We start from the raw sequence: 22,018 nt of genomic DNA on the forward strand, positions 1-22,018 counted from the left end.
TGTCTCCCTTTGTCCTTTAGACCCCATCAAATACGCTTTAAAAAATGTCTTGGCAGAACAGGATGTCCCAGACTCATCTTACCATTTCCTGTCCCCAACCTGGGTCAGCCCCTCTAAGGAGTCCTGGCGCGTCTAGGGTGGTGGTGCCCATTGCTAAAGTTGTCAGCACTGGGGAGTTTTTATTTTAGGTATCACTTAAAATTACATTCATTTGCATTCTAAAGTCAACAAGGTGAACAAACCCAACATTTAATTACCTTTATATGTCTTGATTCATAAGTTTGAAGCTTAAAGGAATTAACCATAAGGACTCCATCAACTGAACAAGTCAGCATACTGGAAAAACCTGACAACCAACAAGGTCCCTTTCTCTATCCCTTTCTAGACAACAGTTACGCATTTTTGCCAGAAAGGAGGCTAAGCTAAAGGTGTGTGTAATCCCACCATGGACCATGCCCATGCCCACGACCTGGTTAAAGGGGTTTGGAGTCCAGGCAGTGGTTCCCTTCTTGCAGGAGCCAGGGTTGTGCTATAATGCTCCCCGACAATCAGCACTGATAGGAGATTTAGAAACCGGTGCAGGCAGGTTATCCCGGCTTGCAGGAGCATCATTCATAACCTGAGTTATTAATGCCCTTTAAATTCATTGGCTACACAAGACAGGCTGTTTTCCTTCTGCTACTTATAAACATGTCTGTTTATACATCCATCCCTCATAACCATCAGCTCAATGAATTCCAGCAAGGCAACAGAGCTATTGAACCAGCATTTGGATAGAGAGACAACAATAACTTCATTCACAGAGGGTCGCTAGAACTCACACCCTTAGCAGCCGACTTTTGACAGATTTTGTTAAATCATGCTGATTTAATTCATGGAATCTTCACACCTGCTCTGGCCAAAGCCGCATGTGACCACCTAGCAGTTGAAATGTGGATGGAGCCACATGTTGAAAAGATGTTTTGAACCTCTTGAGTTAAATAAATATATTATTACAATTCACTTCTACCCGTGTTTTTTTTACCTTCTTAGTGTGGTTAACAGGAAGTCCTCAATTACCGGTGTGGCTCTCACAGCGTTTCTTTTGGGCGGTACTGCTCTCTAGACTTAAACCTGCTTTCCAACTTACTTGCCTTTTTTCACATTTATTCCCTGACTTATACCAGTCTCTAAGTTCTACGTGGACCTGCAAGGTTCAAGGCTGCATCTCCAGGGCTGGCACGCACTTAGTTAAGTGTGCGGTCATCAGCTACCCAACCAATGGTCTGAATGAACGGACCCATTCTGCGTGGGATCAGGTAGGCAGGTTGGAAAGTGCTGATCTCACGGGACTCTCTTACCCAGGACCCCGACGCAGCTGCTTTAGCAGCCGTGGCTTGGTTCACAGACACGCAACCAAGTAAGGACAGTAGTTAAGGCCTGTAGGGGAAGGGAGGGGAGAGGGTCCATCCCGCCTCTGCTTCGCCCCGCCCCTCAGCCCAACCGGCTTCCTGGGGCCGCGGTTGCCAGGCAACAGCCCAGCACGCTCGGGGCAGCCAGTTGCTGGCAGCCAGGGACTGGGCACCCAGGGAGCGGGACCTAGTGTGAAGCCCCGGCATGGCCGACGACGACGACGAGGAGGAGATCACCGCGGACACGCTGCGGTGCAAGCCCCGGGTGCCGCCCATTTCGGCACAGTCTGCCTTTGGCTACATCCCACCGCGACGCCAGGATCCTAAGGAGCACAGCTACTACTACCGCCAGGGCAAGGTGCGCTGCGGGGGGCTGCAAAGTGGGGACCCGGGAGGGCGTCGGGAGAGGGGAGATCAGGGACCAGAGGGAGCGGAGACCTGGCCACTCTGCGGGGGAGGAGGCCTGGGGGCAGTGCCCCATTTCGGTGGCTGGACTTTGGGGGCGGGGCTGCACTGGAGGCGCGGCCCGTATTGGGTGGACCAAGAGTGCGACCCCCAAGGCACCAAAGTAGATCCCTGCTCCCCAGAGAGGGTGGGCAGAGGTGGAGCCCGGGGTGGGTTCTGTTCAGCTAGGACAGGGGTTGGGGAACAGGGCACGAGGAGTAGGAGTGGGAGTTTTTCAGCAGGAGCTTAGTGCCACGCGAGGTGAGTTAGAGTCCATTCCTCTTCAGAAAAAAACGGGAGGGCCACTGGGCTTCCCATACTACACCACCACCGCCACCACCGGCAACAGCCAGGTGACCCTCCGCCCAGAATCAGGAGGCGGGTCCCCTGTCGCCGGGCTGTGCAGCGGCCGGGGGCGCTCTCTGGGGACTGTCTGCTGAAGGCCCGGGGTCTGAAAGTGCTCCCGCAGCGACTGCCCTGCCGCTCCGGGCCACGGAAACCCACCTGCAAACCGAAGACTTAGAGGCAGAGCTGCACAGCGTCTGCCTGCGGGGAGAGCCAGGCTGGGAGCGCTCTTCAGAGTCAGGCCTGGTCCCACCTGGCCCGTGCGTGCTGCGCGCGCGAGCCTGGGGGCCGCCATGCCGCTAAAGCAGGAAGAGAAGCCAAAGAAATGTAAACAAATCAGAACTTGTCGGGGGTTGTCTATTACTTTCTTTTGGCTGTTTTTCCTAAATGTCTCCAGGGTCTTGCAGTTCAGGGTGCAGGGGCATCGTTAGTAAAAAAACACATTGATTGAAGACTCTTATCCTGCAACGACAATGGGTGGCCCAGAGAGGGTTAATCAATGCCTGGGAGGAAGGAGGGCTTTCCCTCAGGGTGTGCAACGTGTGCCCACAAAATCTTCCTCCTTTGGCTCCTTCCCACCCACAATCCATGCAGCACAAAAAGAATCACCATTCGGATCAGAAAGGCATGCTTTTGGGTTCTTGTCACAGGTGAAAGGTAAGAGAACTCATGTTGTTAGGAGCTGAGCCTTACAAAGAGAACTGATAGTTTCTAGTTTAGACGATTGTTGAATTGTGTCCTCCTAAAATTCTTGTTAGAGTCCTAATCCCCATCACCTTGGAATATGACCTTATTTGGAGAGAGGCAATCAAATTAAAGTGAGGTCAGTAGGATGGGCCTAATCTAGTAAGATTTGTGTCCCTATAAAAAGGGGGAAATCTGGACAAGCAGAGATGTGTAGAGGGAAGATGGTGTGATACGTGGGGAGAAGACAGTCTTCTACGTGGAAAGAGGCATGGAAGAGATTCACCCTCACAGCTTCGGAAGGAACCAACCCTGCCGACAACTTCATCTCAGAGTTCTGCCCTCCAGAACTGGGACACAGGACTTTTCTGATGTTAAGCCGCAGTCTAGGTATTTGGTTTTGGCAGCTCAAGCAAATTAACACATACACTTCAGCCCGGAGGATCTCTTGTATCTGTTAGCACCTCTCTGCTTGGCTTTGAGCAGTGTGGAAGGATACAAGGACAAGATAAGAAAGAGGACACGTGCAGTAAATCTGTCTTTGCAGCCCTGCATACCGACTCCTAGGTTTGAATAGCCACAAGGTACTAACACGGGAGAACAATAATTCTTAACCTCATTGTCACCGTGGACCTCATTTTTTTCCTCCTATGAGCAATATAGCTTGAAAGAATTTCTACCTGTAAATAATTGTATTTGTTAAATAAATTTTACATTTTCAGCATGCAAAACTTACATCATTGTCAATTAATTCATGATTCATGCGTAGCATTAATGTCCAGCATGAGAGAAGCAGCCAAAGAGCAAGGAGTCTTGATGTTTTAAGTTGATCTTCACTGTTTTATTAAGAGGATATAAATTTTGGCATATTGACATATGAAGAGGTTTATAATACATCATTATATGTGTATTTTTGAGAGGTCTTCTTAATTACCACCTTGAAGCTATTGGGAAATAAGATAAAAGACTAAGCAGATGAGGGCCAAGGCACATATCTATCATCAAAGATAAAAGCCATGTTGCAGGACTACTAGGAACTTGGTGGAGATGGGTTTGGGGACATGACACTCAGGATCGGGCAGATTTACCCACCCTCCCACCACGGCTATGGGCTCCAAAAAAGGCCAAGCAGAACCCCCACTCGCTGCGGACCAGGCACTACCAAGAGAAAAGGGGCAGAGTTGAGTCTGGCAGGTCCGGTTTATTTTTCCTAACTTCACCAATCTGATATGTGGCTCCACCCCTCTGGGGCAAAATCAACTAATGGGCAGTAGGACACTCCAGGTTTTAGGTGATGTGGGCTTTGTACTTTGAAGGACATTGGGAGGGGTCCAGAAGTGTGCTCTTTTAATACAGGGGTCAGCACAGGAAGACCTCTGAGCCAAATATGGCCTGTCACCTGTTTTTAATAAAGTTTTATTAGAACATGGCATGAACCCATTGGTTTAGTACTGTCTATGGCTACCACATAGAGTCTAGTAGCATCGGCAGAGACCGTGTGACCTGAAAGCCTAAAATATCTGTCCCTTTCCAGAAAATGTTTGCCACCCCCTGCTTTGATGTATTACTGCCTCTGGAATCTTGGAGTGGGTCTTAGAACAAAGTAATCCAAAGTAGATTTTAAGGAAAAAAACTTCAGTGTAGTTTTGATAGCAGGGGCATGCAGGGGCGACTTCTTTCACGAGGTCCCCCCGGTGCCACGGACACACGTGAGTGAATAAATATGGCTGAGACATGCTGGATCGGTTTGGGGATGGAGGAGTGGGTTGTGGCCAATTTCTCTGGGGAGAAAGAGGCCAGCAGCAGCCCGTTTCTCTGAGGAGAAAAAGGCCCCGAGCGCCCTCTTCCATAGCTTTTTATTGGGTTGTAATACACAGGAATACAGGGTGGCAAGGATCAAACAGTAGATAACATTTCAAAGAAGTCTGAGGTTTCAGTCTGAGTGAGTGTCAGGAAGAGAGTTGCAGAAACTTTGGGAGACATACTCATTTCCTCTTGGACCTTTATCATATGAATGAAAGCACTCTTAGCAGAGCAGATTTCACAGGTTTATCAGCAAGTCTTTGCGGTGCCAGATTTTTCCCTAGGGCACGCTCTGGCCAGGCAAGGAGCTGCACCTCTCCCCAACAGGTATTCAGGCTTAAGGGGATTAGAGCCAGGAAGCGCTTCTCCCAAAGAACATGGGGACTCAGGCTTTGACAAAGCTAGGGGGGGAGAGTCCATTTCTCTCTGTTGCAGCCCCCCCACCCCCAGTCCTTCCATGAAGGCCTCCCAAGTGATCCAGTCTGGTTTAGGTTGCCCCCCGCTGTGAGGGGTCTTACCCATCATTGACTTCTGACCAAGCTCTGGGGGCAGGGAGAGGAAACTGAGGCACCGTTTGCTACCAGAGACAAGCTTTGTCTCCTGCGGCTGGCATTCCAAAGGTTGTCTCTCACCCTTAGCCACAAGGGGTAGAGATACAATTCCTAAAATCAGGCAGAGTGGTCTACAACAGGGGCACAGGCAAATCCAAGTCCTGAGGCCTTTCGTGTCATGTGAAGAAAATGATGCAACAGTAATACTAACACCCTAGTAAAATCTTCTTGGAGATTATTTGAACTGGCACTTAATCAGCTGCAGGACTCCAGAAACGGTTCTCTGACCTTGAGATTATTTGGACTAAAGAGGGTGAACTCTCTCACAAGTCTGCAGACTCCCTCTAAATTTATAAATAATTCCAGGCCCTACTAAAGCTGAGAAAAAACATTTCACAATGAACTCTTAAGCCAAGTAGCATATAATACACTTAGTGGCACGTCAGTAGCACAGTCGAGGAATCTGGGTAGAAATATTCGCTTCAGGTTACTAGCTATGTGGAATGCCCAAGTCACAAACCCTTTGTCTCACTTTGCCCATCTAGGAAACAGCTCAAACAGTACTGAGTGCGTAGAGTTCTTATGAGAACAAATTTCATTAATGGTATAGAGTGGCATATGGTAAGTCCAGTGTATGTAGAACATTACTGTTTGTTTTTGTTAGTGATTATTAGACTTTTCTTTCACTGAGGTTGGTTGTAGGCCAGTGTCTTATCCCCACCCTCCACCACGGTCTGAGATTAACACAGTGAGGCGGGTAATCTGAGAGTCAGTCTAGTGGTTTCTAGGCACCCCCCTCCCCTTCCCGGCAGAGGGAGCCCACAGGTGTAGCTCTACCAATGCAGCACATGTGTTTGTCATCTCAGGCTGCCAACTACAATGTCATCACCCCCTGTCATGCTCCCTAGGGGACTCTAGCTGTATGGGCTTTTCCTATAAAATGTTGTTCCAGAGGCAGTAAAGCAAATTCAGTTCAATGGTGTTTTTAAATTACTTTTTTTTCCACCTTGTGCAACATTTCTGCTCCTGAAATGGAAAAGCTAAGTCAGAGGAAAATGGCCTTTTATGAAGGGTTTGATTAAATTTCTCGGTCTAAAAGCTAGAGTAAAAAAAAATCCTGGAGTGGTTTTAGAATATGCTTTCCCTCATGCTAAGGTGAATTGTGGATAGTTCTGTGAAACTTCGCTTAGAAAGCCCCCATTTAGCTGTGGTGGGATTAGCCAACTTCCCTTCTATGTGGTGGGGACCCAGGGGCTGGGGGCTGATGGTTTCTTTCCTCTCCTGATACTGAATTTCCCTTCCCAAATGCAGCCAAGCGCTTGGTAAATAGAATGATGTGTGTTGACTGTCCAGAGGAGCAAAAAGGAATCTCTGAAGGCCTGTGCCAGTGCCCAGTGTCCAGGGGTGTGCAAAAAGTGCTCCCGCTAGCCCCTTCCGTGTGCAGCCTCTTTCCCCTGAGGCACCAAGCGCATCTGCCCCACACACTCGGCCACTCCCAGGGGCCGTGGAGGACAGGTAAGCTGCACTTCTGTTACTGCTCTACCCATAAAAGTCTGGGAAAGTTTTTTCCTTGTGTTCTGCAGACTCATGTGCCCACATGGCTTCCAATCAAAATGCACGCTAGGGAATGAAATCATGACTGCCCCAATATACAGTTTTTTTCTTTTTCCCCCCTTTGGCCCTACTGTTACAGAACAACAGGTCTGAGGCGGGGGCAGTATGTGGCCCACTTAGAGATGCCAAAAACTTCTACAGAACAGGGGCCCCTCCCAAGGACAGAATACTAATATTTATTGGGCTCTTCTGTCTGCTGCCAATTGGAAAGATATCTCTCAATGCCAGAGATTTGTGAAAAGGAAACAAAATGTTTATTTAATACTATTCAGGCCTAACGCCTCCACTAAAATATCAAAGTCCTTTTGGGTATACACCTACACCCACACAGCGTTCCCTTCTCCCACTGTCACAACTCTGGGTACCGTAAATCAGGAAAAGAGCACAGGTCCCTTTTTCAGGCCCCTGGTACCATCAGCTGTATCAGGCAGGATCTCTAGTTAATCCAAAGCACTGTGGTACCCTCTCATGGTCCACTGGCAAGAGTTCTTTGTACCTGGTTCCAGTCAAAGTCTCTCCTGCTTTCCAGGCCACTCGGCCAAAGGGGGCACCCCAAAGCCACATGGGCCTCCTCTACCAAAGCTGCAGGGGGTCGCACTCCAACAAAAGTATGTGGCTTTCTTCTTCACCTGGCTGCAGGGATCTTTATTCTGGCAAAGCTGTGTGGTTTTCCCTTTCACCTTGGAAAGAGAGGGTCTGCACTCTGCCAAAACCACGTGGCTCCCTCTTTCACCTGGCCAAGAGGGGACCCTTACTTTGCTGAAACCGCATGGCTCTCTCTCTAATGGCTGCTGTGTCTGGCTTTTAAATCCTCTTGCCCATCTTCCTCTGTACCTCTATTTCCGACTCCTCCCACTATCAGTTACACCTGCCAGTATTTCTGTATTATTACAAGTTTACTGGGCTACCATAGTTAGTTTGAGCAGTTATCATCCCATGTCCTAGAGCCAATCTTCTCTAAGCTCCCACGCAGGTGCTGTAACTTGGGGGACCTGCCCCCAGTTACATCTTGGGGAAGTGACTTCATCCCCCTGGCTCCAAGCCTGGCCACAGCCATTTAACATATCCAAGTGACCTGCCAAAGGCTATAGATATGTTAAACGACCATGCCATGGATTAGCTGCAAGGCTTTAGCTGTACAAAACAGCCCTGCATGTTCTTATTCCATGTGTCCCTTCCCCCAACTCACACCTCTGGGGGGAAGGGGTGAGGACATCTTATATGTCTCTCCAATATTTCCTAGACACCTTGAGTTCTGGACCCTATTCCAAATCTTTTTTTGCCCCCCCCCTTGGCTGCACCCTGTATCACTATTAGTATCTATTCTATTAAATATTTCACTTAGTGATCTTGTGGTTCTTTTTTTCCCCCATAACATACAAGCTCACAAGGGCAGGGATTATTTTTACCCTCAGCAAACCAAATGGTGCCTGTCTCACAGTTGGTGCTTTATAAATACTGACTGCATGAAAGAATAAGGGATGAATAAATGATATGCAAACATTTTAATTTTTTTCTGAGATGAGCCAGTATTTGTTTATTGTTTTTCAAGTATAGTTATCTCCATTTTCCCCATTTCCCCCCCCTCCCTGCCCCATTCATTGACTCAGACACCAGCTATCGGTGCCCTTGACGTCATGGATGAGACATGAGACAAATTCACACAGACTACTGAGTCCTGTGGAGAAAAAGGGCCAGCAAGGCTACTCCCTCAAGGGGGGAGCACCTCAGAACAACCTGGCCATCCTCTCAAGGGGAGAGCACACTGACCCTTGCCTAGACAGGCTTTTACTGGGTTCAGTTTGCACAGGAACACAGGTACAGCTCATTAATCATTGTCAGGCAGTAAGGATCAAACAGTAGACAGCATACAAAGAACTACTAGGGCTTCTTCTAAGTCAGGGTCTATCAGCTAAAAGTCTACAAAACTTTGGGAAACAAACTCATTTCTTCCTTGGGCCTTTATCATTTAACTAAGAGCATTCTTAGTAAAGCAGGTTTCACAGGATTTTACATATCCTTTCTCAGGCCTGATCACCCAGGGAGCCCACCCTTTCCAGCACAGGGATGCACCACCCTCTGTCATTGCTTCAGCCTTAAGTCAGGCAGAGGAGGCAGATAGCCAGGGAATTTTTGGAGACTTCTCACATACTCAGGGGAGTCAGCCTTCTTCAAAGCCGAGGGGCGAGGGTCCATCACCCCCTTTCTCCATAGTCCCTCTTGATCGTGCCTGTCTTAGGTCGTTCCCCCCCTGGGGAATCTTACCCATCATTGGCTAACTGATCAAGCATTGGGGGCCAGTTACGGAAAAAGGAGCAGTAGCAAAGCTCCTGCCAGAAAGATAAGCTTTATCTCCTTAGTGGCTTAAGGTTGAAGGTGGCTCACTCAGCCTTAGCCATGGGGGTGAGTTACAGCTCCTGAAACCAGGCAGGGATGCTTCCAACAACCCATCCCTGCCTGATATGCAAACATTTTAAAGCACTGGTTTATGGGATTATCCTCCTAGACTAAATAAAGTTTTCCTTGTGAGTTATCTGCTGTGTGGTTACCTTTGGCCTTGCTCCCATCTGCAGGGGTCAACATTGGGAGTTGACTGTGGTGTTTCTCTCACATCTGGGTTAGCTGTGTTTTCACTGTTTAGTAACCAGGTTAAGGCCCGGGGAGTAGGGCTGAATGTCTTCCTCCTGGGCAGGTAGATCCTAGGAACGGAGAAGAAGGAGTGAGGAAACAGGCCACGTGCATCCTTCTGGTGGAAGTCCTTCCTCATGCCAGGAAACACCAGGAGTGGGGAATAAGTGTTCCTGCCAGTCATAACCACCCGTGTGAGCATGTGGCGCACATATTGCCATTGTGTATATATGAATGTGGTGATATGTGTCTTTGTTTTATGAGAACACGTTCCACACATGGAAGATCACAAAACTATGTACCACGTATACAAAGGGACCTCCCCCAAACCCAAATTATCTTCTGGAGGGCAGGCCCCTTGAGCAATAGTACAGGAATCCCCTGCTAAATGAGTGTTCTAGGAACCCACCTGTATCAGTGTACCAGCTGGTGTTGTAAGAGGCTGCATTCAGCTTCAATGAATTTTTTCTTAACTCTTTTGATGTGTTTGACCATTTCATGATAAGTGATTTACTAGCACATCTGCCCACACCACGCTGAGTGTTCAGCAGTTTTTAATCAAAAAACAGCATGACCCCCATGCCATACCCTCCCTATTCAACAGATCTCACCTTGAGCAACTTATTTTTGTTTCCCTGGATGAAAAAAAAAGTCCTTGAAGAGCAACATTTTGCTGATGTGGAAGAGGTGAAATAAAAAAACAGCAAAAGCACTGAAAGTCGTCAAAATTGACGAGTTCAAAAACTGTTTTGAGCAGCAGGGGAAAAAAATCTCAGTAGGTGTATTACATCAAATGAAGAGTATTTTGAAAGTGACTCAAGTTTAAACATGTAAGAATAAATACACATTTTTTTATAAATAAATTGTTTTGGGGTGATCTGCCCTCCTATATGTTTACAGTTTGCTCTTCCCATTTAATCATATATCTTAGACTTTTTTTTCAAAATTATCTCCTTTTAAGCAGTGCAACAAGCAAATGACACACACAAAACAGTATTTTCCCCAACATACTTGACTAAGAGGAAAACGTAAGATTAGATTCCAGTGTCGGCACCCTTGGATGGCCCTTTCTTCCTGTGATGTGAATTGCTGGGGTCAGGGGGAAATGGGGGGCTGTTATTAACAGATGAGGGAAGAAAACTGGCTCCAGCATCACGAAGTTTCCTCTTGGCAACAAGCTGGGCGGACGGACCGACGCAGAACTCCAGCTCAGAGCACAGCTCCGGGATGAAGCAGGCACAAGGTCCAAGGGTTCGCTCCAACTCGAACATGAAAGCAGCATGTTCCGGGTGCTCTGCTCTGGGCAGCCCCTGCCAATGACAGATGGACTTAAAGCAGTACAACTGAGGCCTTACCAAGACTGTTGGCAATATGGTTCTCATCAACTTGACAAAATATCCAGATGATTAGAAAAGTTATAAAAGTGCCCAAAACTCGTGATCTCAGTGCAGCAGAGAGGAAACAGAATCTTTGCCACAGACAAACCAAAGAGTTGAGTACTGTCTTTTCAAAAGAGTGAACATTACGTCCTTGACAAACTACAGTCTTTTTCAGATGTAGAATTTTTGAATGATTTTAAAATTGATGGAGATATCTGCATCAAGCTTCATACACTGCTAGACTGCCAAGAAGTGCTGGATTTATCATAAGTCTAATGAGGCCCTTGAGAAGCAGAGGTAACACTTTGAATCACATGAGAACTTTCAGTTTTAAAAGCAGGTCTCATAGCCCTAGACAGGCAGAGAGTAAGAGAAAGCCTCCAGGTGAAAAAGAGATAACAGTGTAATGGCCCCTGAGAGAGGAAATGAGTGGAGCCCATTCATTGGCTAATCACTGTATAGAGCAGTGAAGGAATGGTGGGCTATCACGCCATGGAAACAAATAGGTCCTGAACCCCAAGTCCTAACCAGTGGTGTGTTGGAGCCTGCTCGTAGTGACAACACGGAGCCGATTTTTAGCACCTCCTCTGAATTCTCGGCATTTTGCAGGAAGCCTAAAATTGGCCACGATGGGAGTATTTACACCGCAGAAATCCAAAAAGACTTTCAGGTCTCATTTCTCCAGCGAGCAGGTAGTTAACACGAGCACACCACTGGCCGTAAGCATATGAACATAACGTAGTGAACGTGTGTTTCTCACAGGTGAGCCACCGAGTCCATTTCTCCCCGGGCAGCGCTCCCTCTGCAGAAGAGGCCCCCTCTCTTTAGGGAGGGGTTTACATGTAGACAGATTGCCTATTGGCTAGTAACTTAAAGAACAACTTCTCTTTGGTTATATTGTCCTAGTATCCAGGTAGTATTCATTTTTCAAAGCTGCACAAATTGTTGGAAATCTGAACAATACAAGAAGACAATTTAAGGAGAAAGCACACTGAGTGTGTTGTTATTTCAAGGTTCCGCTGGAGTCTGAGTTAGTGAGAGGAGGAGCGTGTCTGTGAAGGAGGGAACGTGGAGGACAAGCGCCCTTGGGGACGTCCCTGCCCCACTGCCTCTCAGCAACCCACTGTGGCTGGCAGGGCCCGGCCTCCCTGCTCTGGCCACTGGTTTTGCTTGTGGGGTGACCTTCCCTAGCACCCCTCAGTGCATCGGAGACACTGTATGTCTCCCTCAGAGGGAGAGATGCCTTCCGAGCCCCGTGAAGTGTCAGTGGCTCAGCCCACGAATAAACCCACAGCTTTCTTTTCTCTTCTTGTTCTAGACAGGGATCATTTCCCTCTATGACTGCGTTTTTAAGAAGGAGCTAGGATATAATCAGAAACTGCACCGAGATGACAGAGAACACGCCAGAAGCCTGGGACTTCATGTTAACGAGGAGGTATTAATAGCCATTGACAGGTTAACCGTGTGTGTGCGCCTCTCCTGGGTGCTCCTCTCTCCCGTTTTACTGCGGCAAGAAGCTCAGAGTGCGCTACTGTTAGCGCTCACTCTATTCTGTCATGTTGCTCTGTTTTTGATGACTGCTGTTTTGTTCTATAGAATTTAACAATTTAATGGAAGCAAAACTAAGAAGCCCTTCAACAAATAAAATATGGTTTTGCTTAACCTCTGAGTCCAGGCTGTTGTAGTTCTAGGGACTCTGGGCTTCAGGGATGAAACCACACAGGCAAGGGGCTGGGAGATGAGGAAGGGCTTGGGAAGGCAGGGGGTGCTGGGGATGTGCACCTGGGAAAAGAAAGAAGTTGGGAAAAGAGAAAAGAAAGGCAGGCAGGAGCAGGGTGGGGAGAGGGGAGCGGAAGGATCATGAACTTGAAGTCACAGGGAACCTGGAGCCCAGTGCAAGGTCTTCGCCTTTCCTCGGAAGGACTTGAGGACTCCAGAGGGCTGTGGGCAGACGAGCAGGGTCCGACGTAGTTAAGAGGCCCCCTGGCATCGGTGCGGAGTAGCCCACAAGAATCCCAGGCTTAGATGTGATGCGGGTGTGTAGGTGCCTCAGGCAGAATCTGCTTCTGGATCCCAGCCAAGGGATGGGAGAGCCACGCTGATGAAGTGGGCATGTGTACCGACCTGAGTGTTCTGATGCCCCGACAGGAGTGGGAGAGGCCGGTCGGGGTGCTGACATCCTCTGTCTATGGCCGCCGCATCCACCAGCCCGTGGAGCCCCTGAATCGGGACCACGGCCGTGCCAACCACTTGAAGGCCGACTTCTACAGGAAGAATGACATCCCCAGCATCAAGGAGCCGGGCTTTGGGCACGTTTCTCCAGCCTGACGCCCTCCCTGTGGCCGGCAGGGTGTGCTTGGCAAGGCAAGTGAAGTTCACTGAGGGCCGGCACACAGGCCGTATTTCCCTTTCATGGACTTTAGGAGCCGGCCTGGACAGCGGGAAGGATGGCACAGTAGCCTCCCTCCCTCCCTCAGGTTGCCTTGGGGAAGAACCTGGCCAAACACCTGTAATACTTAGGAGGATCATCTAGTGTGTGACAGTTTGCATGTGAAATTATTTCAGAGGAAAGGGTGCTGGAGACTGTGAGCACCTGAATAAAATGAAAACTTTGTTCTCACTTGATAGCAGTTGGCTTAATTTTTTTCATGCTGTTCACAAGTGTTCCTGAGGGAGGAGCTCACGGGAGCAGTGTGCAGTTACTTTTCTTAATAGTTACAGAAACCACTACTTCCAGATTCTTACGTCACCCTTCCTGCAAGAGGAGATGTGATGAACTTGCCTTTTGGCACAGTTAAACTCTCGATACCACAACACTTTTCCCCCAGAGGCCTGAGCCACCAAGAACAGTTTTGCACAATTGAGGTCAAAAGTTCTAGAAGGGTTGGGTGGCCTCGGCGGCCAGCACTATCCATGCCATTCCTCAGGGGAGAAGCCATCATGGGCCACAGGGAGAGACTGCACTTCAGTGTTCAGCAGACCTGGTATGATGGTGGCTTCACATGTTCTAGCTGCGGGTGTAGAGGGAATGATTTCACCTCTCAGAGCCGCGTCAGCTCCCGGGCAGCGTAGCGGCTCCAAAGCTTCGGGACTGGTGTGGGCATCAGTGAGCGGAGGGCTTGTCAGAGCACAGCACCCAGGGCGACGAGGTGGGCTACGGTGGTCGCTTTGAACAGCTTTCTTTGTAGAAGCAGCTGCTTCTCACCAAAGTGGGAAATGTTTGTTTTGCAGATAATTTGGAACTTATTCAAGTATTCAGGTATTGGCTGTATTTTTAATGAATGGATCCCTTGGAGGAAATGATCCCTCATCTATTGTGATTAAAATTCCCACAGCTTAGCATTTAATGGGCAGGTGGTCTAGTTAATTCCAATGTTGATTCCTCTATTCCTAGTTTTATTATCTCCATTCCCTAAAGACACATGACACTAAATTGCTGGAGATTTCAAGGCCAAGTAACTCCTAAATATTTCTTTATTCTTTTGAAATATTTTTTTACTGTATAGGTGCCTTTTATTTATTTTTTCCAAACAAATAGCAGAAGTTTACTTGGAATGCCTTTGGGTTCACTAAACTATATTTATAATAACATAATAGAAAATGTATAAAGTTAGGGTTATGGAAATTTTAAAAAATTACTCTTTCTTCAATTTTGATTACCACAAAGAAAAGGCGTTTCCAAGAAATGACTTCATCTGAAAGTAACTGCCATAAATAAATGGCAAACTAAATTACTTTCAATTAAATTAAGTCAGACCCTACTCCCTTAACTTTCTACTACTTTTAAAAAGAAAGACTTGAATGGGACAAGGTTTCAAAAGATCTCACTTTTCATAGACATAAATGTCTCTTGGCCTCTCAACTTTTACAACTTAAAGCCAATCCATGAATGACCATTAGTCATCTTATCAGAAAGAAACACGTTAAAATACTTTGTTTTAGTTACCACATTCCCACCTTTAGTCAATGTTTCTTGGAAAGCAGTGTGGAGGCTGTCTTTAGTAAAGAGGATGACAGGGATGATTTGCAACAACGCAGACATTTCTAAACAGAGGTATTAAAACCACTGCAATTTATTTGTTTATTTTTAGAGACAGGTGAGGGGAAAGAGAACGAGAGGGAAAGACACATCGGTCGGCTGCTTCTCTTGAGTTCTCAACCAGGGACTCAGCCCACAACCCAGGCACATGCTCTGACCGACGACCCTTCGGTTCGCAGGCTGGCACTCAACCCACTGAGCCACACCGGTCAGGACCCACTGCAGTTTTATGGGAACCTGACTTAGGCATTTTTAGGAGTGAGCGCTTCCTGCTAAATGGGAGGTTGAGGAGGGCTTTGAGGAGACTCTTTCCTTCTACTGGTGGCACACAGCCAATGGGCTGAGGAGAGTGAACTTCAAGTTCTCTTGTTTGCATGATTCCTGGCAGAAGGTTTGTAGTTGCCAGAGATGAAGATACTTTGACCAGGAGCCACTTTCAGATTTCAGGGAACTGGCAGTTTTCCATTCTAGCCTGCTCTTAGTCACCAATCACCTGGGAACCTTTGAGCAAACCCCTGGACCTCTCTGCACCCATTTGTAAAATGCAGTGTGTTCTCAGGCTGGACTGGGGATCAGACTCACCTGGAGAACAGGTATCTGAGACACCACTGGCAGTGTGCAGGGCTGCACTGCAGGATTTCCGACCCTGCAGGCCTGGGTCGGGCCCTGAGCTTTTTTAACAGCTTCCCAGGTGCTGCAGGTGCTGCTGGTGCTGCTGGTGAGAGACCACACTTGGAGGGACCCGCGTATGCACAGACTTTTGCAAGATGGACTCTGATAATCACTCTGATTGTTTTAAGTCTATTGTTTGTTAAGAGTGGTGACACAGCTTCAGGGAAAAGCGGTTCTTCTTTGAGTTCTTTTCACCAAATTCAGCACATGGTGGGAAGCCAATTTAAGAGCACTTGGTGGATCACCCAGCTGTGGGTGTCCACTAAGGGCAGCTGACATAAAGTGCCCTGGGGTGGGTGCTGTAGGCTCTGAGGGAGGAAGACCCAAAAGGTCCAGTTGCTGGTCATTGTCACACTGATTCACAAGGCCTAGATGGAAGTCACTGAAACCCTAGGGAGGCCTAGTCCAGATTTTGATTTGTGACGAGACACGCCCTATACCCTTCTTCTTTCAATCACAGTTTTTGGAGAATTAGGCATATCAAGGCCAAGGCTGAGTTGCAAATTCAGAATAAAAAAATCCCTGATTGAGGCAGACAATTGCATAACTCACGCTGCAGTCCCACTTCCTCTGGTGATGAAGGCCAGTTATCAGCTTCCATGAGCGCTTGGCTTGTATTGAAATAACTGCTGTGAGTGCAGGTCCCCACAGGGCCACCGTGTCTGTGCTATGAATGTGCCGGCAGGAGTACTCCCCGAACCTGCCAGGCGGGCCCGGTCACTAGCACATTTAACTAGGCCCGATGCCATGAACTACCCACCAGGAACAAACTCCTCAGAGAAACCGAGAGGTGTGTTCAAAGTCACACAGCTAGTAACATATCAGAGTCAGCAAACAAACTGGGAGCTCAGGCCTCAAGTCCCGGCTCCCAGGACTGGGCTGCTGCCTAATAGATCCTGGGGTCCTTTACCCTCACGGGTTTGCCCAGCCAGGCTGCCAAGTGCAGGTTTGCTTTTAAATATTAGACTCTACACCATGGCACAGAGTATGACTTCTTCATGTGAACTTCAGAGTTGAATTTACTACAACTGAATCTTCCAGGTCTTCTATCTTCAAGGTTCTGTGCACTCCTGTGCCACCTCGGACATCAAAGGCAGCTTGTGCAGCTTGGCAGTGTCTTGTGGCTTGTTCAGCTGTTGTGACTGCTACTTTACATAGTTGGTTCCAAATTACTCTTACGCAGCCTGTGTCCAGCTCATTCAAGGATTATGGTAGGGCAGACCAGAGTGTGTGGACGAAGTGGTGTTGTTGTTAGTAGAGAATCTTTTTAGTATTAAAATATTTTCCCTGATAATGCAGGTGACAAAATGAAAAGCAGACTCCATGACATGGGAGCAGCATAACCAATGATCTGCATTACAGAATTCCTCCTGATCTGAACGGTATCTCAATCCTGGCTTCCGGAGAATGCTTTCTGAAGCAGGGATAACAAATGAAAAACAAACCCCCATTCTGGAGCAAATCAGAGAAAGAAGAAGGGTGTGTGTGTCAGGGTGGGTGGGGAGAGAAGACAAGACACTATAAACCAAAGTACATAAAACTTTTAATGAATTAACCTTACAAAAGACAATGGCATCAAAACATCAGACGCGTTTGGTACAAAACTGGTCCTAGGTTGTGAGAACTAATCCTGGTGATGGGTGACGATGTGCTGCTGAGAGGACACCACAGAGCAAGGTGACAGCCACGGATCCCAGCTGGGGCCCGTGGGCGGCCACTGGCAATGAGACACACGGCTGAACAGAGTCACAGTCCATGGGGGATGACAGAATCAACTTAGTCACAAATACTGTGTGTTTAATATCAGACTAGCGGATGCGGTTGGCGAGCTACCGTATTTTCCAGAAAAGAACATGCACCAGAAGATAATATACACCCCCTAGTTTTATTGCCTTAAGAATTTTTGTTTGTTTCACCTCCATCATCCACGCTAGTTCTTTGAATGCCTTTCTCTTCTGTATCACATGCTCCTTTTCTTCTTTCTTCAGAGTAAGCACAGTGCAAGTGGCAGAGCGATCTCAGCACACCGGGGGGTGTGCCGCCGGTCACAGGAACGAGTCCGCAGAGGCTCCAGAGGACAGAGCAGCGCACGCACATCGAAAACGAGGGACAAAGTTGCAGTCAGAAAGTGCATCGTACCTTCCTAAAAACACAGTCTTCTTGCCAAAATGAAGATGACTCTTCAGGAAGCCAAGTTGCTCTGGGAAAGGGACCGCGACATTTCTGTGTTTACAAAGTACGTCTTCAGGTCCCCCTTTCCCTTCACGTTGATTATTCCCCGACACGTGCACGCGTACCCCAGGGTCTGCAGAACGAGGCTCGTCTCCTCCGTGACCTAGAAGCATACAGATGCGCAAAAAACTGTTTAGTGAGGATATTAACCCTTTTGTAAAAGGCAAAAGATTTATGTGATCTGAAAAGAAACCACAGTATAGGATATTAACCCTTTTGAAGTTCATTTGCCCGCAAGAATCAAGAACCAAGGAATGATTGTGTTCTTTGATCCATTAATCCCACTCCAAAGAAATCAGTGGGAGAGAGACCAACCCAAGAGAAGAAATTAAGGACAATGTTTAATTCAAGTGGTGTAATAGTGACAAACTGGAAACACCGAAAATTCAAGCAATCTTTGGAGTTAAGTAAACTTTGATGCGATCATGACCAATATCATGGATGAGATGACGGAATCATGTTGACTGATTTTACCCCCTCAAAAAAAATTGAGCCTGGAACCTGCTCTGATTTCCATCACGGGAAGGTCAAGTACGCACATGTAAGAGACCCAAAACAAAAGCAAATCCAAATATGCTGGACGGGTGGGATTTTAGACAAGATGCACAGTCAGCTCCTGCAGTGGCCATCAGTGTCGGGTTTATACATGCGAATACAATGACCTAAAACTAAAGATACCAGGAGCTTGCACTGGCCTTAGCATGGGCATGACACCGAGTCAGGCCTTCAGAGCTTCCCCATTTCCCTAATTGACATGAAATGCTAAAAGGAGCGAGCCCCTTCCTTACAGCTTGTCAAAGTGACAAGAAAAGCCACCTGCCTTGCTCAGGTCCTGCTGGGTCTGACAGCAGCAGTGACACCTGCTGAGTAGAAAAACTTCTCTCTCCATGGGCCATGCACTCTCTCAGCTTGGGGCTGTCTTGTGCTCTCTTGGGGGCCCACACCTGGGAAAGGAGACCTGGGCCTGCCTGGGTTTGGCTGCTTGAGTGTTGTCCTCCAAGAGACATTTTCTCAAGCAGAGGATGTCTATATGCTCAGCTTTGACAGTATGAGATTGCAGCTTCTGAGGTAGGGGAAGACCCATCTGGGGGAAACATGGTCCCCCACCAGGCTCCCAGGACATACTTGGGTTTTGAGGAGAGAGGGAGCGAGCTATTTTCTTGGAAACCCCTGGTAACACTGCCTGTGGCTTTGGAACCATTGCAAAAAGCAAAGGAGAAGGAGGGAGTCCCCGCACTGTATTGGAGGAAATGAACTTGACACCTGTGGTGTCCCAGCCACTTTGGCACAGCATGTGGATGATACTCACACACAGGCAGGCTGGTGGACAACACAGCAGTGCTACTATACCATTTTGTCTGTAGCAGGGACACTGTTGGGGATGCAGCAGTGGTGGGGACAGCAGTGGCAGCAATGAGCCAGCCTCCTTGGGCTTGGTGGCTGGAGAGGCCTCAAGGCAGAGTATCTTGGGGAAGAGGCAGAAGTACATCCAAACCCTAGGAGAGCTGTGTTTGCAAGGCACCAGGACAGCGTTGGGCCTCCCAGAAGAAAGGCTGAAGCATCCCTGCAAAGATCTCTAGGACAGACTGGGGGAAGAGTTAGAAGCACCACCCTGTCTTACCGCAACGTGACCCAGTGGCAGCTTCTAGCTCAGGGGCAACGTGGGTCCTTGGGACCCTACAGCAGAGCCGGAAGGAAAGGGGAAACAGACTCCCACGCCAAGTCCCCGGGGAGGACAGGTATAGGTTGAGGATGAAGCCAGCAGCACAGAAAAGACTTTGGATTCTGAGTAAGAACCAAAAGAACATGTACATAGCCAAGAAACTCAGATGAGAAATACATTCTCATGACCAGAATTCTCAAGGGCAATTAGAATTAGAGAATCCCACGAGAATTTGACTTCTGACCTTCCCCACAGAGAACAAACACATGTCCTGCAGCCTTAGAGGTTAATTCTGGAGTTGACATGTTTACTGGTTCTTTGTATCACCAGATGCATTCTTGAGCTATCCCACTGCTACTTGTAGCACCCACCACAAACTATCGCGACGCAGGGAGGAGGGAGCTGTCGACCTCATTCCCACCAGCTGTGATTCCCCCACGTCCAGAGGAAGCCTGGCTGGGTGCCAGTGGGCTTCTCTGCTGTTTGGGATTCCAGTGTAGAAAGCACAGTGGGAGTTCATGCTCTTTAATAAAAACAATCTGTTCCTGGGGCCCAGGAGAAGCTTTTAATGGTCTCTGCATCAATTTTTTATTTTTCTTGGCATCTAACTACTTTTTTTCCATGTAAGTGGAAGTAAGAAGCTACTGAAGGTAGACTAAGCCATACCCTCAGGAGAAGGAAACCTCCTCAGATGCAAACCTGCCAGCTGCTGGCTGGAGGGACGGGACGAGGGCCTGCGGAAGCCTCTCTCCTCTCCTCCCTGGGGCTCGGGGTGGCTGCTCTGCACTAAATCACATGCAGCCTGATGACGTCTGATATCCTCTGAGAGACACACACACAAGTACAAACTTATTTAAATGTTAACCTGCTGGGGATTTGCGACCTCCAAGAGGGAGCACTCGCCCTGACCAGCTCCACTTAAATGACTTTTGAGACTTATTCCAAGTGTTTGAAGACTGACCACATGCAGACTTGTGAAACATTAAAATGATCATCCTTCTTCTGAATGTTCTAGGTGTGTGGCGGGGACACAGGTTAGCCTACGGGCAGGAAGGCATATCCTTGGTAGGAGCATGCGTTTCTCCTCATTCGGAAGCCCCTCGGTGGTGCAGGACACTGGAGTCTCCCTGTGTATTGGGAGTGGCTAGTGATGAGCATGCAAAAAGAGCCAGAGACTATGGCGCTCTCGGGGCATGATAAGCTTAAGCTAATCAGGTAGGAGTCCATCCCTTCTGAGGGTGAGCTACTGGGCTGTCTCCACGGTCGGTGACCCTACTCCAGGTGGCTGTTAGAGGAGCCCCATTTGGCCAGTTTACCTGGGAAGGCTGGGATAGTCCCTCTCTTCCCCCCATCACTGTCTGTCTTCCCTCTCCCTTCTCTTCACTGGATGTTGCTTACTTTCCAACACCCATTGGCTAATAATCTGACTGGAAGAAGGTGGACACTTAGAAGTCATGTTTGTGCCATTCCACATAGAAATTAAAGATACACTTTAGAGAAGGTCACAGCAGTAAAATCATCCTGGATGAATGAGATGGAGGCCCATGGTGGGCAGAGGTGCAGTGACAAGCTCATCGTTGGTGATCCTGGAGCTGGGGGGGGTCTTCTACAGAGATTTATCAAGTCTCTGGGTCTGCATTACAATTTTTAAGAAGCAAGGTTATTTAAGGACCTTGGCCAAGCTGAGGCACACACATCTGAAACACATGCAATTCTCTGAAGAGGACTAAGAACGGATGAAGCCCCTGATTTGTGTCTAGTGATTTTCACACAGACTTGTCATTTGGCAGGAACTCATCTAGCTGAAGACAACATAGCTGGGTGAGGTGTGGAACCACTGCTTTTTGAGGGCAAGGCAGATACAAAGTTCAGCACAGACGCACATGCACACACATCCTTCTCACTGGGAGAAGGTAGTCCCTCCATTGTTCTACGTGTCTGGCCAGATGCCCAAACAGTGCATGCGCTCACCACTTTTCATTTGTCAGGTCTTCCCTTTCTTTCCCTTGGGTGGCTTCCAGACCTTTCCCATCATTTCTAGATCTCCAAATCCCACCCCAGTCCAATTTAGCACCGGCATGTCATATCACCCCCAGTTCCGTCTCCCTCCCCTGGCAACCCCTACCTTCCTCCTCCCATTTCAGCCCCCAGGGAAAGGAAGGCTTGGGGTTAGGTCTGGTTTTGCTTACAGAGCTCTTCTCCCTAGCAGAGCACTTTCCAATGTGGGAGAAGGAAGAGGAGAGAAGGGCTCCAGTCCTGAGCTCCCCACCTGGGCCTTCTTACTGCGCAATCAATGGTTGTTGTGATCACTTACTTTCACAACTGCCACGACCTTCACGCCATTACAATTTTTACTGTTGTGAACAGTTAATGAAGAAACAAACATTTGCCCAATAAAAAGATTTAAGTAAATTTCAAGTTTTTTCCACATTTTTCAAGGTTTTTTTTCCCAAGTTTGAAGTTTCAAGGTTCTTTAATATTTATTAATATGTATAATATAATTAGTATATTATATATAATGTACTTATTATTGTATCGTATATATAATTGTAATGATCATGTTATTCACAGCC

The 22,018-nt window shown here is 47.9% G+C and overlaps 2 protein-coding genes across 3 annotated transcripts in view; one reads left to right on the forward strand and one right to left on the reverse strand.

The window, feature by feature from the left end:
• The first annotated feature begins 1,500 nt into the window (after window positions 1–1,500).
• CFAP90 (cilia and flagella associated protein 90) lies at window positions 1,501–13,464 on the forward strand. Its single transcript, XM_037145322.2, has 3 exons — window positions 1,501–1,749; window positions 12,158–12,274; window positions 12,988–13,464. Exons 1-3 carry the CDS (start codon window positions 1,597–1,599, stop codon window positions 13,165–13,167), a joined length of 450 nt encoding a protein of 149 aa, XP_037001217.1. The 5' UTR covers window positions 1,501–1,596; the 3' UTR covers window positions 13,168–13,464.
• Window positions 13,465–17,076: 3,612 nt separating this feature from the next.
• ADCY2 (adenylate cyclase 2) overlaps window positions 17,077–22,018 on the reverse strand; it is a 355,653-nt gene continuing 350,711 nt past the window's right edge. For both annotated transcript variants that reach the window (XM_053657169.1, XM_053657168.1), the window contains one exon: window positions 17,077–17,885. In XM_053657169.1, coding sequence (XP_053513144.1) covers window positions 17,733–17,885 — 153 coding nt within the window. In that variant the 3' untranslated portion in view covers window positions 17,077–17,732. The remainder of the gene's footprint in view (window positions 17,886–22,018) is intronic.

The sequence above is a fragment of the Artibeus jamaicensis genome, unplaced genomic scaffold (genome assembly GCF_021234435.1).
Source record: "Artibeus jamaicensis isolate MK-2021 breed Jamaican fruit bat unplaced genomic scaffold, CSHL_Jam_final scaffold_369, whole genome shotgun sequence".
Lineage (NCBI taxonomy): Eukaryota > Metazoa > Chordata > Mammalia > Chiroptera > Phyllostomidae > Artibeus > Artibeus jamaicensis.

Bases quoted from the DNA above. Each gene is read 5' to 3' on its own strand.
- CFAP90 (XM_037145322.2), top strand. From the start codon at position 1,597: ATGGCCGACGACGACGACGAGGAGGAGATCACCGCGGACACGCTGCGG. The intron at 1,750-12,157 runs GTGCGCTGCGGG...TTCTTGTTCTAG, and splicing joins ACTACTACCGCCAGGGCAAG to ACAGGGATCATTTCCCTCTA. The intron at 12,275-12,987 runs GTATTAATAGCC...ATGCCCCGACAG, and splicing joins GACTTCATGTTAACGAGGAG to GAGTGGGAGAGGCCGGTCGG.